At 35.4% G+C, this 25,493-nt stretch overlaps 2 protein-coding genes and 1 long non-coding RNA gene across 4 annotated transcripts; 1 reads left to right on the top strand and 2 right to left on the bottom strand.

Moving 5' to 3' along the window:
- Positions 1–1,371: 1,371 nt before the first annotated feature.
- LOC120277110 lies at positions 1,372–2,131 on the bottom strand. The gene is made up of 2 exons (XR_005541465.1): positions 1,806–2,131; positions 1,372–1,565 (listed from the first exon to the last, which is right to left on the bottom strand). It is a non-coding gene; the product is annotated as an uncharacterized LOC120277110 (long non-coding RNA).
- Positions 2,132–3,732: 1,601 nt separating this feature from the next.
- On the bottom strand, positions 3,733–11,339 carry LOC120277109. Of its 2 annotated transcripts, none has more exons than XM_039283853.1 (12): positions 11,124–11,339; positions 10,429–11,049; positions 9,858–10,067; positions 9,308–9,667; positions 8,772–8,896; positions 7,531–8,673; positions 6,878–7,019; positions 6,631–6,790; positions 6,352–6,515; positions 5,341–5,420; positions 4,597–4,696; positions 3,733–3,921 (listed from the first exon to the last, which is right to left on the bottom strand). In XM_039283853.1, the coding sequence occupies exons 1-12, from the start codon at positions 11,292–11,294 to the stop codon at positions 3,865–3,867; spliced, it is 3,333 nt and encodes a 1,110-aa protein (XP_039139787.1). In that variant the 5' UTR covers positions 11,295–11,339; the 3' UTR covers positions 3,733–3,864. The 2 variants fall into 2 exon arrangements, with proteins under 2 accessions (XP_039139787.1, XP_039139788.1); XM_039283854.1 differs by lacking the exon at positions 3,733–3,921 and adding an exon at positions 4,213–4,518.
- A 6,302-nt stretch (positions 11,340–17,641) lies between these two features.
- Positions 17,642–18,487, top strand: LOC120278075 (16.9 kDa class I heat shock protein 3-like). The gene is made up of 2 exons (XM_039284980.1): positions 17,642–17,834; positions 17,967–18,487. Exons 1-2 carry the CDS (start codon positions 17,675–17,677, stop codon positions 18,350–18,352), a joined length of 546 nt encoding a protein of 181 aa, XP_039140914.1. The 5' UTR covers positions 17,642–17,674; the 3' UTR covers positions 18,353–18,487.
- Positions 18,488–25,493: the final 7,006 nt, after the last annotated feature.

Consider the following 25,493-nt stretch of genomic DNA (forward strand, 5'->3'; position numbering starts at 1 on the left):
TTATTTTTTATTTTTGAAAAAGTTAATATAATGTAGCAAGGCACAGTGATATTTTATTTTTAAAATTTCTTTTAAATATTTTTATATGGTAAAAGAAACCTACCATTAAAAATCTTACCATAGCTACCTTCATATTAAGAAGGTAACTTCTCTCCTTATTAAATTGAGAGGTGGAGACATCAATTTCTTCTCACACTATTTGTTGAAAAATATTAATAAAAAACTTATCATAAAGTGTTAACTACTGTTGTAAAATTCTAAAATGATAGAATTACCATTAGGAACTGGTAATAAGTTATAAAGAATTATTTAAATTCATTATCAATAAATATTATAAATATATTTCATATGTACATATAGAAAAAATAATTTTTATAATCTATATTATTTATTTTTGGTTACTTATAATTTTTTCTTTGCAATGGTTTAATTACTCAAACTTTTGTTATGTTCATTATTTATTTATTTATTTATTTTGGGGGAAATATGGAACAGAATTTATGTTATTTTTGAAAGAAAAATAGAGGTTGAGGTTCATTTTTTTTTTTTCAAAAAATAAAGACAAATTAAATTCTATAGATTTATTTTATAAATACACTCCAGAAACATAGCTATATATATATATACACACTTATCTATGATATTTTGTCTGGTTCCTCCCTTCAAATAAGTATCATGTGATTGGACTTTTCCTTAAGTCATCAATCATGTTCTCCCTTCTTTTTGACCACTTTCTCTCCCTCAATATTATTCCCTCTCATGTTTTCATGATAAAGCCCAAACTGTTTCTCTCTTAAGCTTTAGATGCTTAGCTTTCCTGAAATTTTTTTTTTTTAAACTTTTTTTCATCAAATATAACGTATATACGTATGGATCTGCATGCGTATGCACATGAGAAGATGGTTTATATGTATTAAAATAGGAAAGTTTTAATTGCATTTATATTCAATATTATTATTATTATTATTATTATTATTATTTTTAAATAGAAAGATTTTAAGAGTTCTTATATGAAAACAGGTTTCTTCTTCCTTTTTTCCCCCTATTTTCAATTATGAGTTATGAAAAGAAGTAAAGTTTGAAATCCCCATCCACACCCCATGAAGCCTAAGTGAGGATGCTTAAGGCATTAAGCCTTAAACTCTGTACACACCACTGAGTTATCCAAGCACTTGTCTTTCTAAATAAAAATAAAAATAAAAAATAAAAATTTGGTAGGGGGGTGGGAAGCTAAAAATAAAAAGAAAATAACCACCCAGTGTACATTGATAAATTTTAATGATCACTTCCCAGACGCTCAAAATTCATTAATGCATATTACTAACAAATATATATATATATATACTTAAAGGGATATTTAAAAAATAATAATTAAAAAAAATAAACACATAACTATAATTGAGAATAAGAATGCTGAAATCACAGACAAATTACATTAGTTATGCATAATAAAAAAAAAAAATCAAATTTCACCTGAACATAAACGATAGAAATGAAAGTCAAATACTCTCATTTGCTAATGAAAAATCAACCTCAGCAATTTGAGAGGAACCTGAACAAATTACCTGCATAAATAAAAAAAATAAAAAAAAATCAGATGACAAGCTTCACAAATATAGGCAGGTTACACTAAAGCCGATGAAAATGTCGATAGAGCAAGTGAAAACAAGATCATCAACCATTTGTAACTCAAATCAAATTGTGTACCAGCCCTGTAAAATCAGCGAAACTTAAAATCGATTCAAGGCCAGTTTTTCCACTGTAATAAACATGATGATATTACACAACCAGAATAAAAAACTCACCGTCAAGAAATGGAACCCAGATGTGGTCATCAAGAGCGAAGATGCTTCTTCTACAACCACATGTAGATTTTTCCCATTGCCTCAGGCACTATGCTAAGATACCTTCCGTATTCCACAACTCTTAATTATGTATACTGTACAATGTACATATCTTTAGGTAAAGCCGAACGGCAACAGAATCCCTAAACTAAAATTTCACAAATGCAAATTGTTTGTCCTCTGTTCACAGCGCTTGACAGTGCGATAAGTGGCAACAGCTGAACATGATCATATGGCAAGAAGAAGGTTGAGCAGTAACTGTACAATTTTAAATCAACAACAGGCATAGTTTCACAAGGAAAAGTACTGAGTCCCTTTGTTGAAAATGGTTGAGTAGAAATTATTGTAGTTAAGAAGGTCCCAGAAACGGCAAATGCTGGATTCACCATGCCTCGGAGACTTCAAATAGAGCAGATATAAATCATTAATATTTTTCTCAAAGGTAGCTTTGACAGCAAGGACCTGCGGAGTTATTGCCAAGTTGTCATGAAGCCGATACAAAACATGTTTAAAGGAAAAAATCAGTTTCCAGCACCAAAATTTGCATAGCCAAGACACAGAATATTTATCAGCATTGCACTTTGAACAGTAAGCAAAAAAGTGAAAAACACCTGAGTAAAATTTATGCGAGACAGCAAGCTTGATGAGTCTACATCTGATGCCACATGCAAACCACCTCCAAAGAAACATTGACGGAAGTTCAACGCACATTGCAGAATGTTCTTAATAATGATGGCCACAGGTTGCGTATCGTCAGACAAAAAACATCTGCAAAATAAACATTTTCCCACAGTTAAAATGGTTTGTGAACCAGCAAAACTAAATGGTAAGAGAAAAATAATAAATGAATAAGTATGAGCTTTGGGATATCTATGATATTTGTAGCAGCAAGTCATAGGATCTGAATATACAAAAACTCCAAATAGTTTCAAACTGGTATGAACCTCTGCCAGGGTGCAATTAATTTTTATTTAAGTGTAAAATTTCCAGGGTGATCAATGACATAAACTAACAATAGCATCCCACAAGCAATCGATAATGCTAGTATATATGAAAGTCCAGAACAGAAAATATACCACCAAGTTAATACCGACAGAGCTGGGGCAAGAGCCTGAATAAACAGAGTTGAAATTGCCAAAGTGGTGAGATCATGACCAAGTTATATGAACCTACTTAAGTGAAACAGGGCAATAGGTTGATGATCATGAAATTGCCTTGTTTAGTGGAAACAGGTAAACTATAAAATATAACTGACTGAATACCGCGTCTAAAGAATTTCTTGTAAAGTTACAGAGAGCATTTGCCTTGTATCCTAGCCAAAATTTACCAAACTACATAATAACTGATAGCAATGATGATGGGTGAACAAAAAAAAAGGATGGTGGATAGACGACAAAATTACAATTGAAGAGCTAAAACCTCAGCTCAAACGCTGATTTATGAACTAGCAAGTCAACCGAAAAGTTAAGTACTAGAAATTACAAAACGCTGTAGGTTGTCAGTGAAGCAACATGAGAAGAGAATGCCAAAACTTAACAGCCTTAATGAAGCATAATTTACATAGGTTAAGAAGCCCAACTAATTGATGTGCTCCATCAAGTGCAAAGAGATTCTCACTAATAATAAAGGAAAATTTCAAGAGAATTGAAAATCTATATTAGCTGCTACAAGGTGTGGTATGCGCTGTATATTGCATTATACAAAAGTTAAAATAATTGTTGAGAACAGAAAATCAATTTTATCATGGCCAGACCACTTTAATTAAGCCAAGTTTATTTTACTCACATGTGTACTTATTGTGTATATATACTGATTCAAGTGAACAAGTCTTTGATACTGTACCAGGGATTTGTTTTCAATAGATCAGCACACACAAAGCCATATATGTAATAAATCTAGTTAGTTTGAATACACAAAGTCCTATAACTGTACAAGACCTTAATAAAAAAATGAAAATCACTGGTGGAAAGTGAACGCATTAAAGTTATCTTTACCACGTATTGCAAGAGATCTATAAGCCTTAATTCAGTCCATCAATGAACCTTTCTATTGAGGTGCAGAACAAGAGGATAAGAATCTAGAAAATTTGAAAAAACAAAAAATCATTAAATATTTGCAGGATGCATGCTTTTTATTTAAAAGGGGTGACAATAACGAAAATAATTACTGGCAATCATAGCTAACATGAAAAACTTTCAGTTATTAAACACATAATGATAGGATGAAAATGGATTAGAAAGAAAACTCCCCAAATCAAGCTATAAGCATGTTTTGCATTCATACTCAGTAACAAACCAAATCTATCTCAAGCACTTCAAGAACACACATTCAATCAATATCAGGGGCAAATTATATGAATATATATATATATATATATAATTGGTAGGAAGGGGCAAAATATTTGGTGTGATCAGATAAGTCAAACCTGATTTCCCTTCAGCTTTAAGCCCAAAATTTAATGAACAATACAAAACAAGATATTTATAGCGACAGGTCTTGTAATATTTTGCTAAGTGGGAAATTCTGAAATGCAAAAACATGCCCGCAAATGCTGTGCTTCAAGTGCCTATTTCCAAAATCCCAATTCCAGAGTCCAAATATCAAAATACTTCCTTCGTTTATGAAAATGGCCACAACTAGTGAAACAGCAGGGTACTCCCATGACACTTATTTACTGCTAGCATTTCAGAAACAGCAACAACAATCAAGTCACTGATCAAGAGAGGCAACAAAACTCAAAGAATATACCTACCTTGTACTTAAGTGAATGTTGGAAATGGGACCATGACACATGTGACAACTGGGAATGCACATAATGTTGCAATGTAGACACAAAATGGTCAATTTGTTGCCTGTCATTCAAGAAGAGCACCGGAATGAGTTATTATGAGTGTTGATATAAGAAAAAGCCTTCATCAGAAGTACAAATTATAAAAGAAAATGAACAAGAAATTCCACTTTAACGACATTCTAATATTTGATTGGCAGAATATTAAAATATGATTTGACACCTCAGTTTTTTACAATAATAAATAGTGTGGAATCAACTCCCACCATTAACATCTCTAACACACTTTTGCCCAACCCAGATACAACATTGCTCCAAAACTTAACACTCTCAAAATGTGACACCTCGGAAATTTTTTACATTAACAAATAGTGTGGGAATCAATCCCAACCATTTGTAAAGCTTTCAAGCTTTTACCCAACCCAGACATAGCATCACTCAAAAACTCGCACATTGTATAGAGGATACAGATTAAGAACCGAAGAGCATTAGGTATATATACAGAAAAATCTACAAACAGCACTGTCTATCTCATACATGTTGTCCCTTATACATCCACCATCCACATGCATGCATAAATAAATAAATAAATACACACACACTTAATATTGTCATGATTACAATGTGTAAACCTAGGTAGCTTACACAGTAATGACAATCACAATACACAAATAGGTGAAACAGAGAACAATGCAAAAAAGAAACTACCTCATTTTTATTAAAATATTGAAATCCTTCATTTCACCATGCATCAAATTTCTGTTGTGACAGGTTGGATACATCAGGGTCTGAAAATTTAAAGTAGATGGCTGTTATTTCTTTCATATATTAACAGAATAGATAAATGTCAATGGTAACTTATGACAAAGAAAAAAGTATAAGATAAAAAAGAAATCCAGCAAAGAAAAACTTGAATGATCAACTTCACAGTGATGGAAAGTGAAAAGCAACCATTCCCATGCTCTGAATAGTACAATCATTGCACAGAAAAAAAACGTAAAAATGTCAGATATAAAGAAAGTAATTGAGGGCATCCTCTACAGCAAAGGTACCCACAAGGTCCCAGAAAAACCTGAGCCATATATTGGTTGTCTCACTAAATTTTAATGATTTTTCAATTGTTAGGATAACAGAGAAATATTGAATACGCTTCCTTCTCTCACAAACATACTGCTTAGGCATTTCAAGGTTCACTTCAGTAGGATTGGCTTGGAATGAATACTAGCAGTGACAATTCAATGGAAAAGCCCCATGTGGTCTATATGGCCCGGGTCACATTTTCACCTGAAGTGCATTTTTTGATAGAACAAAACAAGATGCCACAAAGCTGAAACCTAGCTTACAAACAAGTAGCTCCGTAACTAGTACAGATAAGTACCTCCTAAATCATGCCTCAAATATGGTCACAAATTTAGCATACTAAAGTTCAGCACAATATACGCACAAAAATGCAGAACTATGCACATTTAAATTATATAATACAAATCATTTGGAGAATGCACAAAATGTATCTACGTTCTATAGCTGTTAGGTTGGGCTTATATAAGTCAGGATTTGCTGGTCACAATGTGGGGAAAAATTGATTATGAACATAGAAGCTCAAGATGTAGCAACTAAAACTACAACAGAGCAAAGAAAAAGTCCTACATGCATACTAGTAATAGTATATGCAAAATTGAGGTCCAAATGTAACAAACACCCAAAGAGAATACTAAACACCTTTAAGCTGCACCAAACATCAGCCAATGAAAAAGCAGCAAGCCTGATTTGAATGAGATAACTGAATATCCCAGCATATATTTCCAATGCCTCTGGAGTTATAACAACACTGACAGGCCAATCCACTCTGTATCCAAGTACTAGAAAATCAAACCAATGGATGCCTGGCATTTCAGATGGTCAACCATAAAATAGGATTACCATATATGAAGGACTTTCGCATATCATATAAGAGAAACAAGAAGTTTAGAAGAGCAAATATCATAATGCAATTTTTACCAGTTGTGGAATGTGGTCGGGCAGTTAAATTCTTCCCCTTCATAAATAAAAACAATCGTTCTCTGTATTGATCATTCTCACATGAAGACCTCCTTAGAGCTAAATCAAGCTGTCCTTGGATTTCAGTTATTTTCTGCTCTGGTTCAATACCATACCATTTCTGCCAGAAAGAGTCATTTCAAAATATAAGTGAACAGGAATTCGTCATTAACCACATGATGAAGTCATAAATAAAGGAAGGAAATACTTGATTACGAAGAGAAAGAATGAAAGAATCCGCCCAGTCTGCCAGTTCCATAAAATGATACCGGCGCAATGCCAACAAATGTCCATGTAGATCGAATCCCTGCTCGAGCAATTTGATAGTGAAGTTGCTCACATAATTATATCTAAAAGGCAGTTAAAGGGAGGGCAGCAAGATTATTACTTCAAAACGGGAAAGACAACTTTACTGAAGAAAACAATTCTCTCATACAGCTAGCCAATTCTTTCCTATTGTTACCACAGCTAAGTAGAAGATAGAAGCAACTTTTGCAAATAGCAACTGACAGAAAGTATTGATAAGTATCACAGAGATGTGACGGTTCTAATGTGCTTCACATTGATTAAGCACTCCATTTTATTGTTATTTTGCTTTTCCAAAGGCTGTGTCACAAATGAGACACGATTCATACAGAGACACTGTGGTTGAGCATTACAAGTTTAGTAAGTAAAATGGCTCAAAGATGGAACCATTTTAAATTACCAAGACTGAGAAACATGGGTGAATATGGGAAAGTAGGCAAATGAGAGCTTTAATAAATTAAACCACAACGGAAAAGTTCAAGGGGAAAAATGGCCAAAAAACAAAAAACTACAATTCATTATCTAATGAAACTAGAAGAGTAACCTCAAGGATACTGAAGCATGATCCCTTGCACTATGCATTTGCTGATGACAACATCCAGGGGTGTCTCATATGCAGCAAATAAGCCACACTTATCTCGTGTACTAACTGTGGAATTTTCACCTGAATAACTTAGTGATCCCTCCCAATTTGCCCCAGAGGAAGCATTTTGCAGGGGTTCCTTCTGGAAATCCTCATTTGATGAAATTACAGTTTTTATTGTTAATTTATCTGTCATATGTTTTGGAGCACATTGTTCAGAGGAAACACTCTCTGTTCCTGGAGAAGGAACACCTGACTCTGTAGGAATAGGAGCTTCAACTTGAAACTCATGCTCAGAGTAGACCTTACAAGGATCTGAAACAGAAGAAAAATCGAAGTACGAAAAAAAAGACCCCTTTTTATTCAAAGAGCTTCTGTCTCTCAAGTTCCATGTTGAATGTAGAAATGATGATTTTCTCAAAATTGGATTAGTGCTGAGGTCATACGAGTCATGGCAAGCCCATGGCTCTGGAATACCCTTAGATTGACCCCCAAAAGTGTCATTCATGAGTTTGATCCGCCTAAATGGATCCAGTTCAGAACTTTCAGAAACAAACACTTCATGAAAATATGATTTCCCACTGTCAATGTTGTCTGAGTTCTCATCAGCTATCTCAGAGACAAACTCAGTGAAATGTAGTTGTTTTGGACTCTTGTACTTCATATTGGCATAAAAAGGATTCTCAAGAAGACCTCCTAATGGCCAGCACTTACCAGATTGAAAACCTTCATTTATGGTTTTTAATATTTTAGAACACTTTGAATCCCCAAATTGTTGACCGGTAGAAATTTTGCCGAGTTCCACATCTTCATGATTAGGGTGCACAAGAGGAGAAACTTGAACAGGACCTTCGGAACTATTGTGGTGTGATGGGTGCAAAGAGTTTGGTCTAACAGTTTCACATAACTTCTGCAGCACATTTCTACTGTCATAACAAATGGACACCCTCGAAAGAAGATAAGCATCTGGCTGCGATGAAATGCCAAGCACACTGGGCGCATCTTCATCTTCACAACTATCAAAAGATGAAGAGTCTGACAACTGTGAGGGATCAACAACATAACAGAGGTCATCAGATGTGCTAGAATCATCATTATCCTTTTGAGCTTCAGCCCTGAAATTAGCCAAAATAAAATAAAATAAAGTAAAGTAAAACCTATAAGATGAGGGTTTGGTGGGCGATGAATAGAAGAAGAAGAATATTGTACTTACCCAGAAGCCCCTTGTTCATGGATTGTTGGAGTCCAAATTAAGTCCAGATCAAGTGGCAAAGATAAGGAACTATCCATACCATTCCTTTTACAATCAGAAGAAGGCATAGAAGGACATGGAATTCCCTACAAAAAACTTATTGAATTTAAAGCCTGAAATACATTAGTGGCATGATGATAAGGGCAATGGATAGAATACTAAGCAGACAAAATTAAGTTGATAATAAAAGTGTTCACTGCCAACTGAAAGGACAAGAGAGAAATGGATCATGGCAAAATGATTAGGGGAATACTGGAAAAACTAAAAAACAAGAAATTCAATTATTTCATGTTAGAATAAAGGTGTTTGCTTCAGAATACTGCAATTTCATCATGCACAGGGCACTATTCCAGGTTATTTGTTTTATGGACACTTGCTGCTAAAGTTGAAAATTCAAAGGGAACTGTACGAAACCAAGCATAGCAATAAGTAGAATAAGAAACGTAACACCAAATGCGATGAAAGACAAGGTGTTTGAGTAAGAGAATAAAACTTACTGTGTAACCTAACTGATGATATTTGACATCTAATTTTGTGAAAAAATGATGAAGCTTATCCAGCATCATTTGGTACATAGTGTTTCTTTTCTCAACTAAATCCCCCAAGTCTTTTCTACAAAACATCATGGGATTCAGGAGAAATGCAGAATCACTTGATACTCCTTCCCAACAAGGCAGAACATCTTCAAGATTTGGCAAATCCTTTGGGTCATTTTCTCTTCCATAGTTGTTATATCCAAAAATTCCATAGTTGCACAACTTCAGGAGTTTCACAAGAACCTGAAGTTGCTGTCCAGCTCGTATAAGTGGGCGAGAAGCATCTTCTAGAAAACAAGGAACAGAAATAAAATCCAGCTCCTAGAAATTCAATTATTTCCATTGTTAGATACACAAAAAGGAAGATATGCACATAAATGAAAGACACCTAGACACACAGAAGTCACACAAAATACCTAGTACAAACAAGCATGATGCATGAATGTGTACACAAGTAAATGAGAAGTCTTATGCGGAAGTTTCAAGTTTGGAGACTAGAAGAATATACTACCTTGACATATGCCAATGATAAATCATCAAGAGGCCCAGTTTTAGTGATTGAACTAGTTGCACCATCTGAATCTGAATCCACAACATGAAATTCCTTGTAAGGATCAGCAATGCTTGCTCGATAAATCCATGACTTAATGAACCCACAATATGGGTCAGACGAGCAAATGAATAGGAACTTGAGAAGCGCATAATGGACTGGATCAGCATCCTAAAATTCAAAACAGGAGAAGCATCAGCTGAAAAGAACAAACTGAAGAATATATCTATAATTCACTCGCAAAATCAGATTGTGTAAATATCTCACTATAAGAACATAATAGAAGATAACCCTGTGCAACTTCTAACCAGATCTAAAGTCCCTTATAATCCATTTTTTTAAACATGCATGAGTATGTTGGAAATAAAATGTTCAAAGAACACCCATATCATACAAATTAACAAATTATCTACAGAATTATAGCAATTACTGAAAATAAACAGCACAGTCATAACAAAACTCAAGAATGCAAGTAACAATATATCAAAACGACAAAGAAATACAAGAAGAGAAAGCAGTTAATCAGGCTTACTCGGAGCTGAACATACAAATATGAAAGCAGATCTGCTCCTCTTGGAAACTTGCTGAATTCTATCTCAACATCAACACTCAAATCTTCTCTAGAAAGATTAACAACATCAGCAAAACATATGTTTCCAAGAGCCTCAATCCGAGTCCTCAACTCCTTAGTATGCAAGAAAACCTCCAAAACCGTAACTTCAGAATGCACAACACTCGTGAGACTGCCTACCCCATCCAGAGAACTCTCCTCTGCAGTGACTCCACTCGAAGAACGCCTCAGTTTAACAGAGGCCAACAGAGTATTCAGAGCACAAACATACCCTTCCAAAACCTTTCCAACAGCTACCGAGAATGCTTGATTTACAAGACTTTGCGTGGCATTGTGACCCTCAGAGGAATTATAGTCTACAAACCTTTGGAGAAGGAAGAACACGAGGCCGGAGTGGAAAAAGGAATTCAGAAGCTTGGCCAGTGCACTGGTGCTCGACCACCGTCGCCAGAAATCAGGAATCCGATGAGAAGTCCGGTCCGCCGGGCTCACGGAAAACTCGGTAGAGAGCTTATCGATCTCAACTAGAGCTGACTTCACACCTAGCAATGCATTTATCGCTAGACGAACCAAAGCCGATTCCTGCGAGAGAAAAAAAACAGATCTTTGGTAAATTGAACAAAGGAATCGCGAAGAAGACATCACAGGGAGCTCACCGAGACGATGGGCGTGTCATAGATCGGGTCTTCGCGTTGCCGGAGTTTAGAGGATGGGGCAGCCCCGCCACCGCTCTCCGAGCTAATGGATTCCCAGGTCTTAGGAGAGATCCAGGGGTCGTCGACCTTGAGGTTTCGCCGGAGCAAGGAGAGATTGGGATCTACCTCCATTGGAGGAGGATAGAGATCTAGGGTTAGGGTTTTGGCTTATCTTCACTTGAGGAGAGAAAGGGGGGAATGCCTGAACGGCTAGTTTGAATGCGGAGCTCCGTTAACCCAAACGGATCCGGATCTCGATCCGGAATCGGAGCGAATCCGAAATGTTTCATTACCTAATAGATTTCGTATTTTATTTAATTATAATGCCAATTTTTTTTTATATTAGTTGACAAACACCCATTTAAGATTTAAGTTAGGGATTAGACCAAACACCCGTTGGTATGATGTCAAAATATTACTAAAACTATTAATTATATATATATTACAGATTGTTTGAAAAATGTAATGAATTAATTAATTAGGTATAATACCCGAATTAGTTTCTTTACTTTTCTCTCTCTTCTTTTTGGTCCCTCTACTCAAAAATTGCTCACAACTAGTCCTCTGCTTTTAAAAATGGTTTTACTTCGTCCATTCTATTCTAAAATGGGCCAATTAGTGGTTGTATTTTCAAAAATAGAGGGGACTAAATGAGAAGAGATTAAGGGTAGAAGGACTACGTTGGGTCATTTTCAAGAGTAGACGGACTAGTGGGGAGCATTTCTGACTAGATGGACCAAAAAAAATAGAAAGAAAAATAGAGGAATCAATTCGGGTATTATACTAATTAATTAATACGTATTTTTTCAATTTTATTTATTTTGTCCATTTAAAAAAAATTGACAAAATATGAAAATAACACATCAGTTACCACATACATAGAGTTAATCTTTATGTGATTTTCCCTGCACTCTACATGAGTTGAGATTTAAACCAACCAAAATATAAACACCTTGAGCAACTAGTATAAATTAACTAAAAGATATATGGTTCACTTTGAAAAATAATTATTGACAAATAAGTTTTTTTTTAATAAATTTATAATTTATTCACTTTATTAAAAAAACAAATAAGCTATTTTTTAAAAAACATTTTCACACTATAGACTCAAACTATCAAGATTTGATTTAGTAACTAATTTATGAAACATTATATTCAAAATATGGATATGGATAAATTTGATTATTCGTGTCATTTTTTTATTTATGGATAAAAAATTAGATAATTAATTATTACTTAGCTTTACTTAGAATGAGAGTCATGTTGAATTTACTTGGAGGATAAATGTTTTGATTAAAAGGATTTAGGGTACAGCAGTGGTAACCGTTTATTTAGTTAATACCGTTCAACTTAAATGTTTTAAAAATTACTGATATAAATAATTAAGTCCAATAAAAAAAAGTTGGTAGAATACCTATAAATAATGAGGTAAGTTTATAGTTATTTTTTAGAGAAAACCTTTCACAAGATTTAGTTAATACTAATTAAAATAATATTATTAAAAATAATTATTAAATATATTTATTTAAATAATTAAATCTCATAAATCGAATAACAGTTACTTCATAAATCTTGAAATAAAAACAAAGCATAAAACCGAGATAAAATAGCAAAATATGATAAAAATCAAACTAATTAAGATAATTAATCTCCACTTATTACACATTCTAAAACCTCTCCAATTAATGTAAAAGAAATTCACTAAATAAAACTCTTATTTTTCCAAAAGAAAACAAATTACAAAACTCAGCCTTAAAACAAATAACATGATGTAGTAAAGAGATCACACAAGTAATTAAGGAATATACAAGATCCATCAACACAACTTTTTTTTTCAATAAATATAAGAAACTGATAAACAATTTCACAACCAATGATCCATATAACTTGCAATCAACCAAGAGTTTTCTGGACCAATTGGCCAGGCTTGGCGCAACTCCGGCGACCTGAGGAGAACCTCCTGACAAGCTCACTGGCAAGGGCGGAGTTAAAGGTGGGCGACGGGGGTCATGGCCCCTGATTTTTATTTTTTTGTTTTTAAATTATATATATATATCAAATTAATGCATATAATATAAAAAATATATTTTTTAAAAAAAATTGTGAAATTTTTTTTGTTTTGCTCTTTAATATTTTACAAATTGATTTATATAGATTTCTACTAGATTGGAAGTATCTTTTTGATTAAAAGGAAAGGGTTGATCTCTCTCAGCTTGAAACTCCCTTCACTCTTGAAGAAATAAAACAAGCTGTTTTTGATCTAAACTCTGATAAAGCTCGAGTCCAGGATGGCTTTCCCTATTTTTCTTCTTTTCGAAACACCTGGACCACCCTTCTTGACTCCTTTGTTAAATTATGTGATGACTTCTATGAAGGAACAATCAACTTCGAGCGTCTAAATTGGATTCATATTGCACTTATCGCAAAAAATAATGAGCCAGGGGATGTATCGAACTATCGTCCCATTATCAACTCCACCTGTAAAATTATTTCGAAGATCCTTGCTTCCCGGCTTAGCACTGTGATTAGTAATCTGGTGGATGATTCGCAATCTGGCTTTATTAAAGGTAGATGCATTGCGGATAATATTATTGGTGCCCAAGAAGTTATCTTCAATTTGCAAAAGCGAAAATTACTTGGTTATGTCTTCAAAGTGGATTTTACAAAAGGCTTTGACTCTTTAGATTGGAACTTTCTCCTTGATGTCCTTGCTGCTAGAGGCTTTGGATCTAGATGGCTTTCCTGGATTCATACTATTCTTAGTACTGCCAAGACTCAGTTCATCATTAACGGAACCACTCAGGGATACATTAGATGTAAAAGAGGTCTGAGACAAGGTGATCCCTTGTCACCCCTGCTTTTTGTTCTTGCTACAGATGTCCTAAGCGCTATGTTCTCCCATGCACTCAGATCCAAAGTGTTAGTGGGTGTTTCCTTGGATCCTTTGATCAACATTTGCCACTTTCAATATGCTGATGACCTCTTAATATTCTCTGCTGGAGGACAAGAAGATCTTCAAATCATCAAATTAATTCTTTATCTTTTTGAGGGGTCTTCTGGTCTTTCCATAAATTTTTCAAAAAGTTGTTTGTATTCTACACATTATGGCTTCCAACCACATTACACTTCCGCCAGAATCCTTAACTGCTCCAGAAACTGTTTGCCAATCACTTACTTAGGGATTCCTCTTTCTGGAAGAAGACCAAGACGTATTGACTGGGCAAAGCTCATTGGAATGGTTCGATCTAGACTCAACCCCTGGAAAGCAAATTATTTATCCCTTGGTGGCCGCCTAACTCTCATTAATTCTGTGCTTTCAACGGTTCCAGTTTATTGGATGTCGGTCTTCAAACTTCCCGCTTGGGTAATCAAAGATATTGATCAAATTCGAAGAGATTTTCTATGAAAAGGTCCTGATCTGGGTTCCAAAGGAATCAGACTGATTGCCTGGAATAGAATTACCAGGCCCCGCGATATGGGGGGCTGGGGAATCCTCAACCTTCAGGAATTTAACAAAGCTTTACTTGGGAAATGGTGGTGGAAATTGACTTGTAATCCAGACAGTGGTTGGGCTAAAATCATTCAATCCAATTACTCAATTAGAAGCCCAAACGGAATCTTATCCCATAATCCACCTAGAAATAAATCTTTCTTTTGGGCAGGAGTGAATTCCTCTCTTTTACCATTTCGTTCCTGCATAAACAAAATTATCAGAAATGGTTTAAACACATCTCTTTGAGTCGACCAGATTGGCATCTTTGGACAATTGCTTAAAAGATCTTTGGCCAACACTTTTCGCTGATTGTACATCTCCTTGGATTAATATCAGACAATTCATCCAACATATTAATAACCCAGAGATTCTTTTTCGCTCTGCTTCCCCTGATATGTTGTCCTCTCTTCTAGAGATCATTCCTGATTGCTCCCATAATCAGGAAGATACTTACTCCTGGGCACTGGAAAAAAGTGGAAATTTCACAGTCAAATCCTTTTATAAATTCCTTATTGATGGTGGAATGCGTAGTCCGCATTACTCTCAATTCTGGAAAATCCGCTGCCCTAGCAAAATAACTCTTTTTTGCTGGCTTGCTGGGGAAGATAAAATACTGACTCTTACAAATCTTTTCAAGAAAGGGTGCAACATTCAAAACTCCACAGATACATGTGTTCTATGTTATAAAGCCTCTGAGAAGCTTAACCATCTTTTCCTTGAATGTGATTTCTCCAGACGTATCTGGACTTTTTTCTCACAAATCCTTGGTTTCAATCTCTCCCCACATTCAATTCCCACACTTTGGACTACTTGGATTCCATCCCTTATCCCTCAACACCGAACTCTCTGGGACCTCATTTCCCGTGCGATTTTGTGGAATATATGGATTGAACGAAATAATCGTATTTTTCGATTGATCGCTTTTACCGCTTTACAATATTTTTTTATTAAAATTGCTAATATGATTCTTTCTTGGTTTTCAACAGTTGCGATAGACAACGATCATCTTTTTAATGAAGCTTCCCGGAAAAATTAAGCGCTCTCTTAATTTCTTAAGCGCTAAAGTCTCAAATCAAAAGTTTGGAGATCCCGACTCAATCTTGCTAGGAGTAGTTGCTTCTTTTGTTGGTCTGGGCAGGCCTGAGGGACCAGACGGTGTCTTCCGCCTTCTCAGCTTTTTTCTCTTCGTTTTTTTTATTTTATGCTGCTCTTAGTTCTTTTCCTCACTTCTGGTGAGAGGTTTTATCTTCATTCCTCATTACTCTTTTCTATTCGATAAAGTTGTGGTTTATCCACATTTATTTCAAAAAGTCTATTGTTTGATCAGTTGTTTTTTTCTTATAAATTAGTATATATAGTTTAAAATATTATAGTTTTAGACAAACATATTTATAAAATTTTATTGTTTAGTCTTTGGATATTTAATAAATTGGTTATATAGTAACAAATTTTTTTTGTAAAATTTATCTTGCGATAACTTGATTTTCGAAAAATTAGTATGTATATGCTATTTAAAAAAGTATAGTTTTAGAAAAATATTTATAAAAATATAATATTTTTCTCATTCACATTTTACTTGTCCTCTAAAAAAAATTTTATTTCTTTTTGAAAAATTTTTTTGGCCCCCCAAAAAAAATATATATATGGTTCTGCCCCTACTCACCGGTGAACCCATTGATAAAGGAGACAGTGTCGAGAGACGAAAACTGAAGGAGACGATGCCAGAGTTTCTAATTCCAACAACAGAAATTTGAGTTGTGAATTCAAGACCAGGTGCAAATGCAGCTCATGGAGATTGAGCTGGAGCATGATGATCACCTTGGCTTGAACAACTTCATATTGCCCTGCAATGGCAACCAATGCAAATAATAGAAATAATGCTTGTTTAGAAGCCATTTTTGTTGCAAAATTTTTTCTTGATTTCTATGTGAATGAGTGCTTGGAAAGATGTGATTAATGACAGCCTATTTATATATATATATATATGGTTTTATAATGAGAATTTTGGCGCCTTTGATTTGTTTGTTTATTATAAGACCAGGTCTAATTTGTTGTTCTTGTAAACAACGTAGTGATATTGCATGCATGCATGCATGGGTTGTTGTTGATCCATGTATAGTAGAAGAAACAGTAATTTGTTTCTTTTGGAATTATTAATTGTTGATTAATTGTGTTCTCCTTCCATATGTCTAAATTCAACTGCTGACTCGCCATTTAATATATATATTTTGAAATCAAGAAAGTACTATATTCAATAAATTTAGAACAAGTTTAGGATGAAACTAGCTAAATGATTATAAATTAATTACTATATATAAGATATATATATATATATATATCAACATGAGAGGGTTATCTCATATGGCAAATATATTCTATATATATATATTTTTTATAAAAATAGATAAATTATGAATTTATTAAAAACCAAATATATCCGATATATCTTGTGCACAAAGTTGAGCATTTATATATCCACAAATTTTGTTAAATAATAAAAAAAATACATATATGAAAAATCATTTTAATAAAATTTCATAATCACATGCATTGAATTTAGTTTGTGTTAAGGTGCCATTCCCATTTTGGTATAAACGGAAGGTGCAAGTGTTTTTTTTTTACTTTTTGTTAAATAATATATAAGAATTTCAACTTAGTTTGTAAAGTTATGAATATATGTATATGAGTTTTGCTAGCTAGTGTTTATGTGCAAGTATAACCAAAAGAAAAATTACAAGGAATAAAAGTAAGCACCCTACTAAAGGTAAAGAGTATAATAATTCAACAAAGAGGATTCCCTTGCCAAAACATTCAATAAGGGAAAGAAAAGAATTACTCAACCTTTAAACAAAACGCAAGGAATAATATATTTTCAAAGGTTTGCTCTCCTCTTAAATCACTGTACAAAAAGCTCATGCATCAATCTTTCTCTCAATATATATACTCCATCTTAATTAATATTCATTCCTTAAAAGCACACCATAAATTAACTAACAAAAGCAAGGTCTACTAGTCTATTATGGCAAAGAAGACAAGAGCTCCGGCCACAAAAAAGTCCCCCACGGTAGAAGATAAGAGAGTTCCGGCGATCACCGGAGAGCGAAACTACATAGATTTGAAGCCGGAGTCCAAATGGTCCAGCGATGAAGATACACACACTCTAGTGATCAACCTTCCATGTAAGTTTATCTTATATAGAAGCTTAATTATTCATAGTAAATTTAAATAGATATAGATATAAGAATAAGTGCTTTAAAACATATCTTTTATATATAAGCTAATAATCTAACATCCATTGATGTATGATATAGATTTCAAGGTGGAGGATATGAATGTTTCAGTAGACACCGGTAGCAATACTCTCAGTGTAAAATGTGAAAGCCAGGTCCCCTTAAACATGTGGATGCGTTTCGCCGGAGATTTTCCATTGCCGGAGAAGTGCAATGTTAATGAAGTGAAAGCTAAGTATGAGAATGGATTGCTCTCCGTGAAATTTCCAAAAATAATAAATGAAGATGAAGAAGAACATGAAGAAGATGAGGAATTAGGTGATGAAGAAGATGAAACCATGAAGAAAATGAGCAAGCATGGAATTGATGGTCAGCTTAAAATGATCATTCTAACTGGAGTTACACTTCTCATTGCCGTGGTGGTACTTTGGATGTCTCCTTTTAAGTCACAAGATAAAGAATTATGAAGAGCCAATTGATTCAGGATAAAAGAACACACCATTAATGTGTATCTGTGTGTATATACAATTTATAACTGTAAAATGTTGAGATTATTATGTGTATATATACATGAAGTGGTGCAATGAAAATGAAATTACTGATATAAAGCTAATCCTTAGAAAACTGAAACAAATAAAACTTTTGCATTCTCCAAATCCTGCTGATTGAATATGAAAATTTTTAATTCAAACTATTATTTCAGTTATACGTGATTTAAAATTTAGATTATTATCAGTTGAATCATCCAGAGAACACTAAAAAAAGTTAAAACATGTGGTTAATAAAATGTTTTATCTAGATGTAACATCACTACAATAAAAACATAAATTTGGCAAGATTTATTTGGCACAAGTTTGATTCCGTACCAAATTTGTCACAGAAATTGGCACGAAGCCAAAGGTAGTGACAAAGTTGTTTCGGTATTTGACACGATTACTAAATCATGACAATTTTGTCACGGTATTTAGCATCATTTATATTTTCGTCTAAAATTTAGATAAAAATCCGTGCCAAACACATCATCCCTTTATTTGTCACGGTTTTTGGCACGGCCAAGCCAAAATCGTGCTAAAAACCGTGACATTGAAGTACATGACATTTGGTACGGTTTTTGGCACAGTTTAGGCTTGGACATGCCAAAAACCATGACAAATACAACATCCCTTTCTTTATCACAGTTTTTGGCAAGACCAAGCTAAAACCGTGACAAAAATCGTGATAATGGAGTACATGGCATTTGACATGGTTTTTGGCACGGATTAGGCTTGGCCGTGCCAAAAACCTTGACAAACACACCATCCCTTTCTTTATCATAGTTTTTGACACGACTAACCCAAAACCGTAACAAAACCCATGACAATGGAGTATATGATATTTGGCACAATATTTGACATAGTTTAGGTTTGGACGTGCCAAAAACTGTGACAAACACATCATTTTTTTCTTTGTCACAGTTTTTGACATTATCAAGCCAAATCCGTGCCAAAAACCATGACAATGGAGTACATGGCATTTGGCACGGGTTTTCAAACACACCATCCCTTTGTCACGATTTTTCGCACGGCCAAATCAAAATCGTGCCAAAAACCGTGGAGTACATGGCATTTGACAGGGTATTTGGCATGGTTTAGACTTGGACGTGCCAAAAACCGTGACAAACACACCATTCCTTTTTTTGTCACGGTTTTGGGCACTGAGTACATAGCATTTGACACGGTTTTTGGCACAGTTTAGACTTAAACGTGCCAAAAATCATGACAAACACCATCATCCCTTTCTTTGTCACGATTTTTGGCACGTCCAAGCCAAAACCATGACAATGGAGTACATGAGCATTTGACATAGTTTTTGGCACAATTTAGGCTTGGCCATGCCAAAAACCGTGACAAAGAAAGGGATGATGATATTTGTCATGGTTTTTGGCACGGCCAACTCAAAAACATACCAAAAACTTAATTTCACTCTATATTTATAATAATTACATAATAATTGCACTCTAATAATTATGCACCCACAATAAAAAAAAACTTAATTTTTTTATATTACAATTTAAAATTAGATAAGCATAATTTATAATACTTATACTTTATCTTTAATAATTACATAATAATTATACTCTTTTTATAATAATTTCTTACCCACAATAATAAAAGTTAATTTTTTTCTTGCATAAAATTTTCTTAGAAACTCTCTACTATGCTTCACAGAAATATATGAGAATTTTTCTTGCATAATTTAATTACGCATACACATGATATTCTATATTTATAATACTTGTACTCTATTTATAATAATTTTTTATATTATAATTTAAAATTTTTGAAACACCCGGCTTGCTTCTTCATCAGCGTCCTTCCATTTTGCTTTTAGGCCTTCTAGTTAGGATAGAGGCCTAATGCTTTGATCTACGTGTTTGGTGTGACAATACTAAATCTCGAGTTACGTGCGTTTCAGAAGTTAAAGATGTGTTCCCACATTGTTCATAGCATGGTAGCTCAGTACTACGAAGTGACCTAACAAACACTTTTACCTACCTACTCACAAAAGGAAGCTATGGACTCCATGATCTTCACTGTTGGGGAACGCTTTTAAATTGAGCCATAACCAAAGATGTGTTCTACCATCACCAACCACTTGGAGAGTCATGGCATATAGACGGCAACGAGGGTCAGCTTCACCAATGTCTAGTAGACAAAGAGTGGAGATGTACCTGTTGGAGAAGCAGAAGAGGGAGAAAGAAGAAGAAGAAGCTTGAGCTACGGCTGCTGTTGTTGCCGTCATTGCTATTGATGAGCAAAGTTTAGCTCAAGAAGTATCACAAGGAACCTCAAGCCCCGCACTGATGGATCAACCCAGTATGGAACTTGTCGGACAGGAGAGAACTCAAGCACATTTCTTAGTGCCACAGACTCACTTGGTCATAAACACCAGAGACTTCAGCACGATCATAGCATCAGAGCTGCAAGACATCTACATGGGAAGGTACAATATTGAACCAAGACACACGCAACAACTACGCAGGCAATATGGAGAACATGGAGACATGGCGATGACTTATGACGACGCTCAAGCAATTCTTCAACATTTTGCAGGCGTTGAGCAAAGGAACCGTGACAAAAATTTAAAACCGTGGCGACTTATGACTTATGACGACACTCAAGCAATTATCATGTTAAATTTAAAACTGTGACAAAAATTGTGTCAAAATATCTTTGTGACAAAATCAACCGTGCCAAAAACCGTAAAAAAAATCAACCAAGACAAACTCAATCGTGACAAAATCAACCCTCCCAAAAACCATGACAAAAAAACCGTGACAAAATAACAGTGTCAAAAACCGTGTCTAAAACTGTGACAATTTTGTCACGATTTTACTATTTCGTGACAAATTACGTTTGTCACGCATGTTATAGGCACAGTTACTATTCTGTGCTAAAATCCATGCCAAAATTAATTTGTCACGGTTTTTTTGGCTCATTTCCGTGCCAAAATTACCTTGCCAAATTCTTGTTTTTCTTGTAATGCATGAAAATTATGATGTTTATTCAAACTAATATTTATTTATTAAATAACAAGTAATTATTCTCTCATTATGTAGGTGTTGAATTTGCAACATAATACCAAGCACATACATATGGAATTTACGACCTGATTTAGCTAATTTAAACTCAGTCCAAGAAAAAAATAAGATTTTTCATTGTGAAGAATTATGGAGACTACACATGGATTTTAAATATTCAAGTAAACCGAAAAAACAAAAAATTCATTTAGTACAAAATTTCAAATTAAAGCATATGAAAAGTTTGGAATTACTCCAACTTCAAAAATAACAAATATATATATATATAATAACAGAATGGGAAAGAAAATTGTTAATTAATTAAAATGCTAAATCATAGGAAGACAAGAAGAATAATCACAAGGATCATAGTAAACACCCTAATTGGAGTAAGAGGTTTGGTAACCTTGCCCATGCATTCAAATAAGAGCAAGAATATATATTTCTCACCCTTTAAACGTAAGTGATACTTTTTGAAAATTATCTTTAACTCCATAATTAATTTGCATATATAAATAAGTTTATGTGTTAATGTACACTCTCACTTTTCATCCAGCAAACAAATCATCTGCAACTAATTAAATAAATAAGAACTTATGTCTTCCAATTGGAAATGAAGACTGAAGTAGAACAAAACTATATTAAGGCAATTGTGCGAATGGTCATCTTTGATCAAAGTGTGTGTGTATATACATGAAAGAAATCAATGATGGGAAAAGACCACTTCATATATATATATATATATATATATATGTACATGGGCCAACGTTCTACTAGCCCAACGGTACAGATTTACTCCATGCGAGGGATCGATGGGTTATTAATTTGTCACCCAATTAACGAATAGTGAGGAGGTGATTGATGCAGGGTCCCTTTGTGTACCGGTTGAGGCCTTGAGGGCATGTATTATATTTAAGCCTTTGTGGAGTAGTGCAATGAGAATACACTGAAATATTTGGTTGGTTTGCATTTGATAGTTTTGATTTTTTAAATAAGGTTATTGAAATAGAACTACTAATTACTTTTGTTCTCAAATTAATCCTTGGCTTAATTAATTTGAAATTGGTCTATTTTTTTCATGAAGAATTGAGGAGAATTTTTTAAAAAAAGTGGATAAACCACATTAAATTAAGATAGAAGGACAAGATACAGAGGGTGTACCACAAGAAGTGATACACAAGAATAGACACCAAAAAATAAAACAGAGGAACAACAGGCCTCCTCAGAGCCTATAACATCAAAGGGAGTCTAGCCCGTGGACATATCGTGTGCCTCCTCGGCCATCCCAGACATTTCCCCACTAGCTCCAAGGAAATCCAAGCTACGTCGAACGACTGCCATGGGCTCCTCCAGCTTTGCTTTCGCACTGTCTGTAAGAACATCAAACCACGAAAGGAGCATACGATTAACCTTCAAGTACAAAGCATGCACAGGCAAGCAATGAGAATTAAATATGCAATCATTCTGAGCAATCCAGATATTCCACAGTAAAGCTTTAACAACCAGGTCAGTTAGGACCCGACTAGAAGGCCTCAACTCCAACCTCCACGAGCACCAAATTTGACGTAAGATCCTTGGAGGTTCCGGTATATTAAATAGTCTACCAAAGTATTCCCACAGGGCACGAGCAAAAGCACAGTGCAAGAACAAGTGGTCAACCGACTCGATATCAGAATGGCACATAACGCAAGTTGCAGTAGGGAGCAGCTTATTGCAACCTCTTTGTGCAAGATTATCCAGAATTAGTATCTTGTTATTTCAGGCCAGCTAATTGAAAATGTTGATCTTTCTCGGGCAGTTATTTTTCCAAAAAAATTTTGAGATAGGACAACGCAACCCACCATCATTAAGAAATCTGTAAAAGGAGTTAATCGAGTAAGCTCCATTTCTCGTCAGCTTCCACCGCTTAGTATCCTTGACATCCCACTCGGATCTTTGTAGCCTATCACGGATTACACACACCTCAGGCTCCACAGAGAAAGGCGGCTCAGTCAGCAACATCCTCAGATCCCACACCGAACCATTTTGCTGGTGCGTCGCATAGTAAATATTCGGCCACACCAATCTAGGAGCCCAACCATTTAGCCAATTGTCCTTCCAGAAGAGGGTCTCCTTGCCAGAGTTGATATCAAAAGAGATACATCCTTTAAGAGGTGGAAGACATCTGGAGACCCCCTTCCAAAAGAAGGAGATTCTGCCGGACTGTCTAGGAAACATGTTCCAACTTGGTCCACCATAATTGAAGAGAATCACCTCCGAGCCAATCCAATTAGAATTAGTCGCGAACTTCCACCACCATTTACCTAATAGTGCTTGGTTGAAGTTATCCAGGTCTAGGATGCCCCAACCACCCTGATCCCGGGAGCGACAAATGTGTTTCCATCTCACCAGCCTACAACTCGGATGATCAATATCTAGGCCAGACCATAAGAAATCTCTCCTAATACGATCTAATGCTTTAATCACCAACTTAGGCAGCCTGAAGAGGGACATCCAGTAAGTTGGCAGGGCAGTAAGCACTGAGTTCACTAGCGTTAAACGGCCCCCCCAGAGACAGGTGTCTCACTTTCCACGAGGAGAGTCTCTTTTTCATATTTAAAATAAGTCCCTCCCAATCCTGTCTACGAGGTCGACGTCCTGAAATCGGTAACCCCAGATAAATTACAGGAAGAAGACCCGTAGAGCAGTTGAGAGTAGCTGCCGTAGAAGCCATCGGTAGAACCCCCATCCTGGTCGAGAAAAGACAAGTTTTAGTGAAGTTTGCTTCAAGGCCCGTCATACCAGCAAAAAATCAATAGGATTAGCTTCACGATCCTGAGGTCCTCCAACCCCCCTGTGGTAAGGACAAGAAGATCATCCGCGTAGTGGAGATTACAATGACTCTGAAAATTCCCCAGCGGCACACCAACCAGGATCTTGGAGTTTAGTGCATGAGTGAACATGGAGCTGAGCACATCAGAGACCAGGACAAAAAACAGTGGTGATAAAGGGTCCCCTTGCCTCAGCCCTCTCTGATATCTAATGTAACCATTTGGTACACCATTAACAAGAATGTTCGCCTTAGAGGTGACCAAAATGTTCCGGATCTAGCCCAACCATCTATCTCCAAAACCCCTTGCTTTCAACAAGTCAAACATAAAGTCCCAGTCGACCAAATCAAAGCATTGGCAAAGTCGACTTTCAGAATATAACCCGGGAGCCTACGCTTATGAATACTAAAAATCAGCTCCTCCGCCACGGCAATGTTGTCTATGATACATCTTCCCTTCAAGAATGCGGACTGGGTCGTGTCAACTAGTGCTTCAATGACTCCTCTAAGTCTGTTTTCCAGTAACTTGGATATAATTTTCAAGGTGGAGTTGATCAAGCTAATCGGTCGGTAATCTCCAGTCGACTCAGGGGAATCCACTTTTGGTATAAGCGCAATATTAGCCCAGTTAATCCTTTCCAAATTGGCACGTCCCGAGTAGAAGTCCTCGCATAGCTGAAAGAGGTCAGACTTGATAGTATCCCAAAATTGTTTGAAGAACCGCAACGGGAAACCATCTGGGCCCGGGGCCTTATCTTCTCCGAGCTCAAAAACAGCGCTCTTAACCTCATCCAACGCGAAAAGGCCTCTCCAAGGAAGACAAGTCAACATCCGATTTGTGCGCCAACAACTTCCTAAAATCCACCCTCAACCTTGTTTCACGCTTATGACCAAACTGTTGTTTAAAGCGTGAGATGAAGGCCTTGCCAATAGCCTGAGGGTCCTCAGCAGTCTATCCTTCATGTAAAATCCGTGGGATGAAATTCCTGTTCCTCTTCCCATTTGCCACCGCATGGAAGAACTTCGTGTTCCCGTCCCCCTCTTTAAGCCATTGCAGTTTGGCTCTTTGTTTCCAATAGATTTCTTCCTGCTTATGTATGACAGCTAATGAAGATAGCAGATTTTGCTCAAGCCGAAATTCGTCAAGAGTAAGGAACCTTGCTTCCTTCCTAACATCAAGCGCATCTAAATCATGTAGCAAGGCCAACTTTTTGAGCTTGATGGAACCAAACTCATATTT

Source organism: Dioscorea cayenensis, chromosome 15 (assembly GCF_009730915.1).
Source record: "Dioscorea cayenensis subsp. rotundata cultivar TDr96_F1 chromosome 15, TDr96_F1_v2_PseudoChromosome.rev07_lg8_w22 25.fasta, whole genome shotgun sequence".
NCBI lineage: Eukaryota > Viridiplantae > Streptophyta > Magnoliopsida > Dioscoreales > Dioscoreaceae > Dioscorea > Dioscorea cayenensis.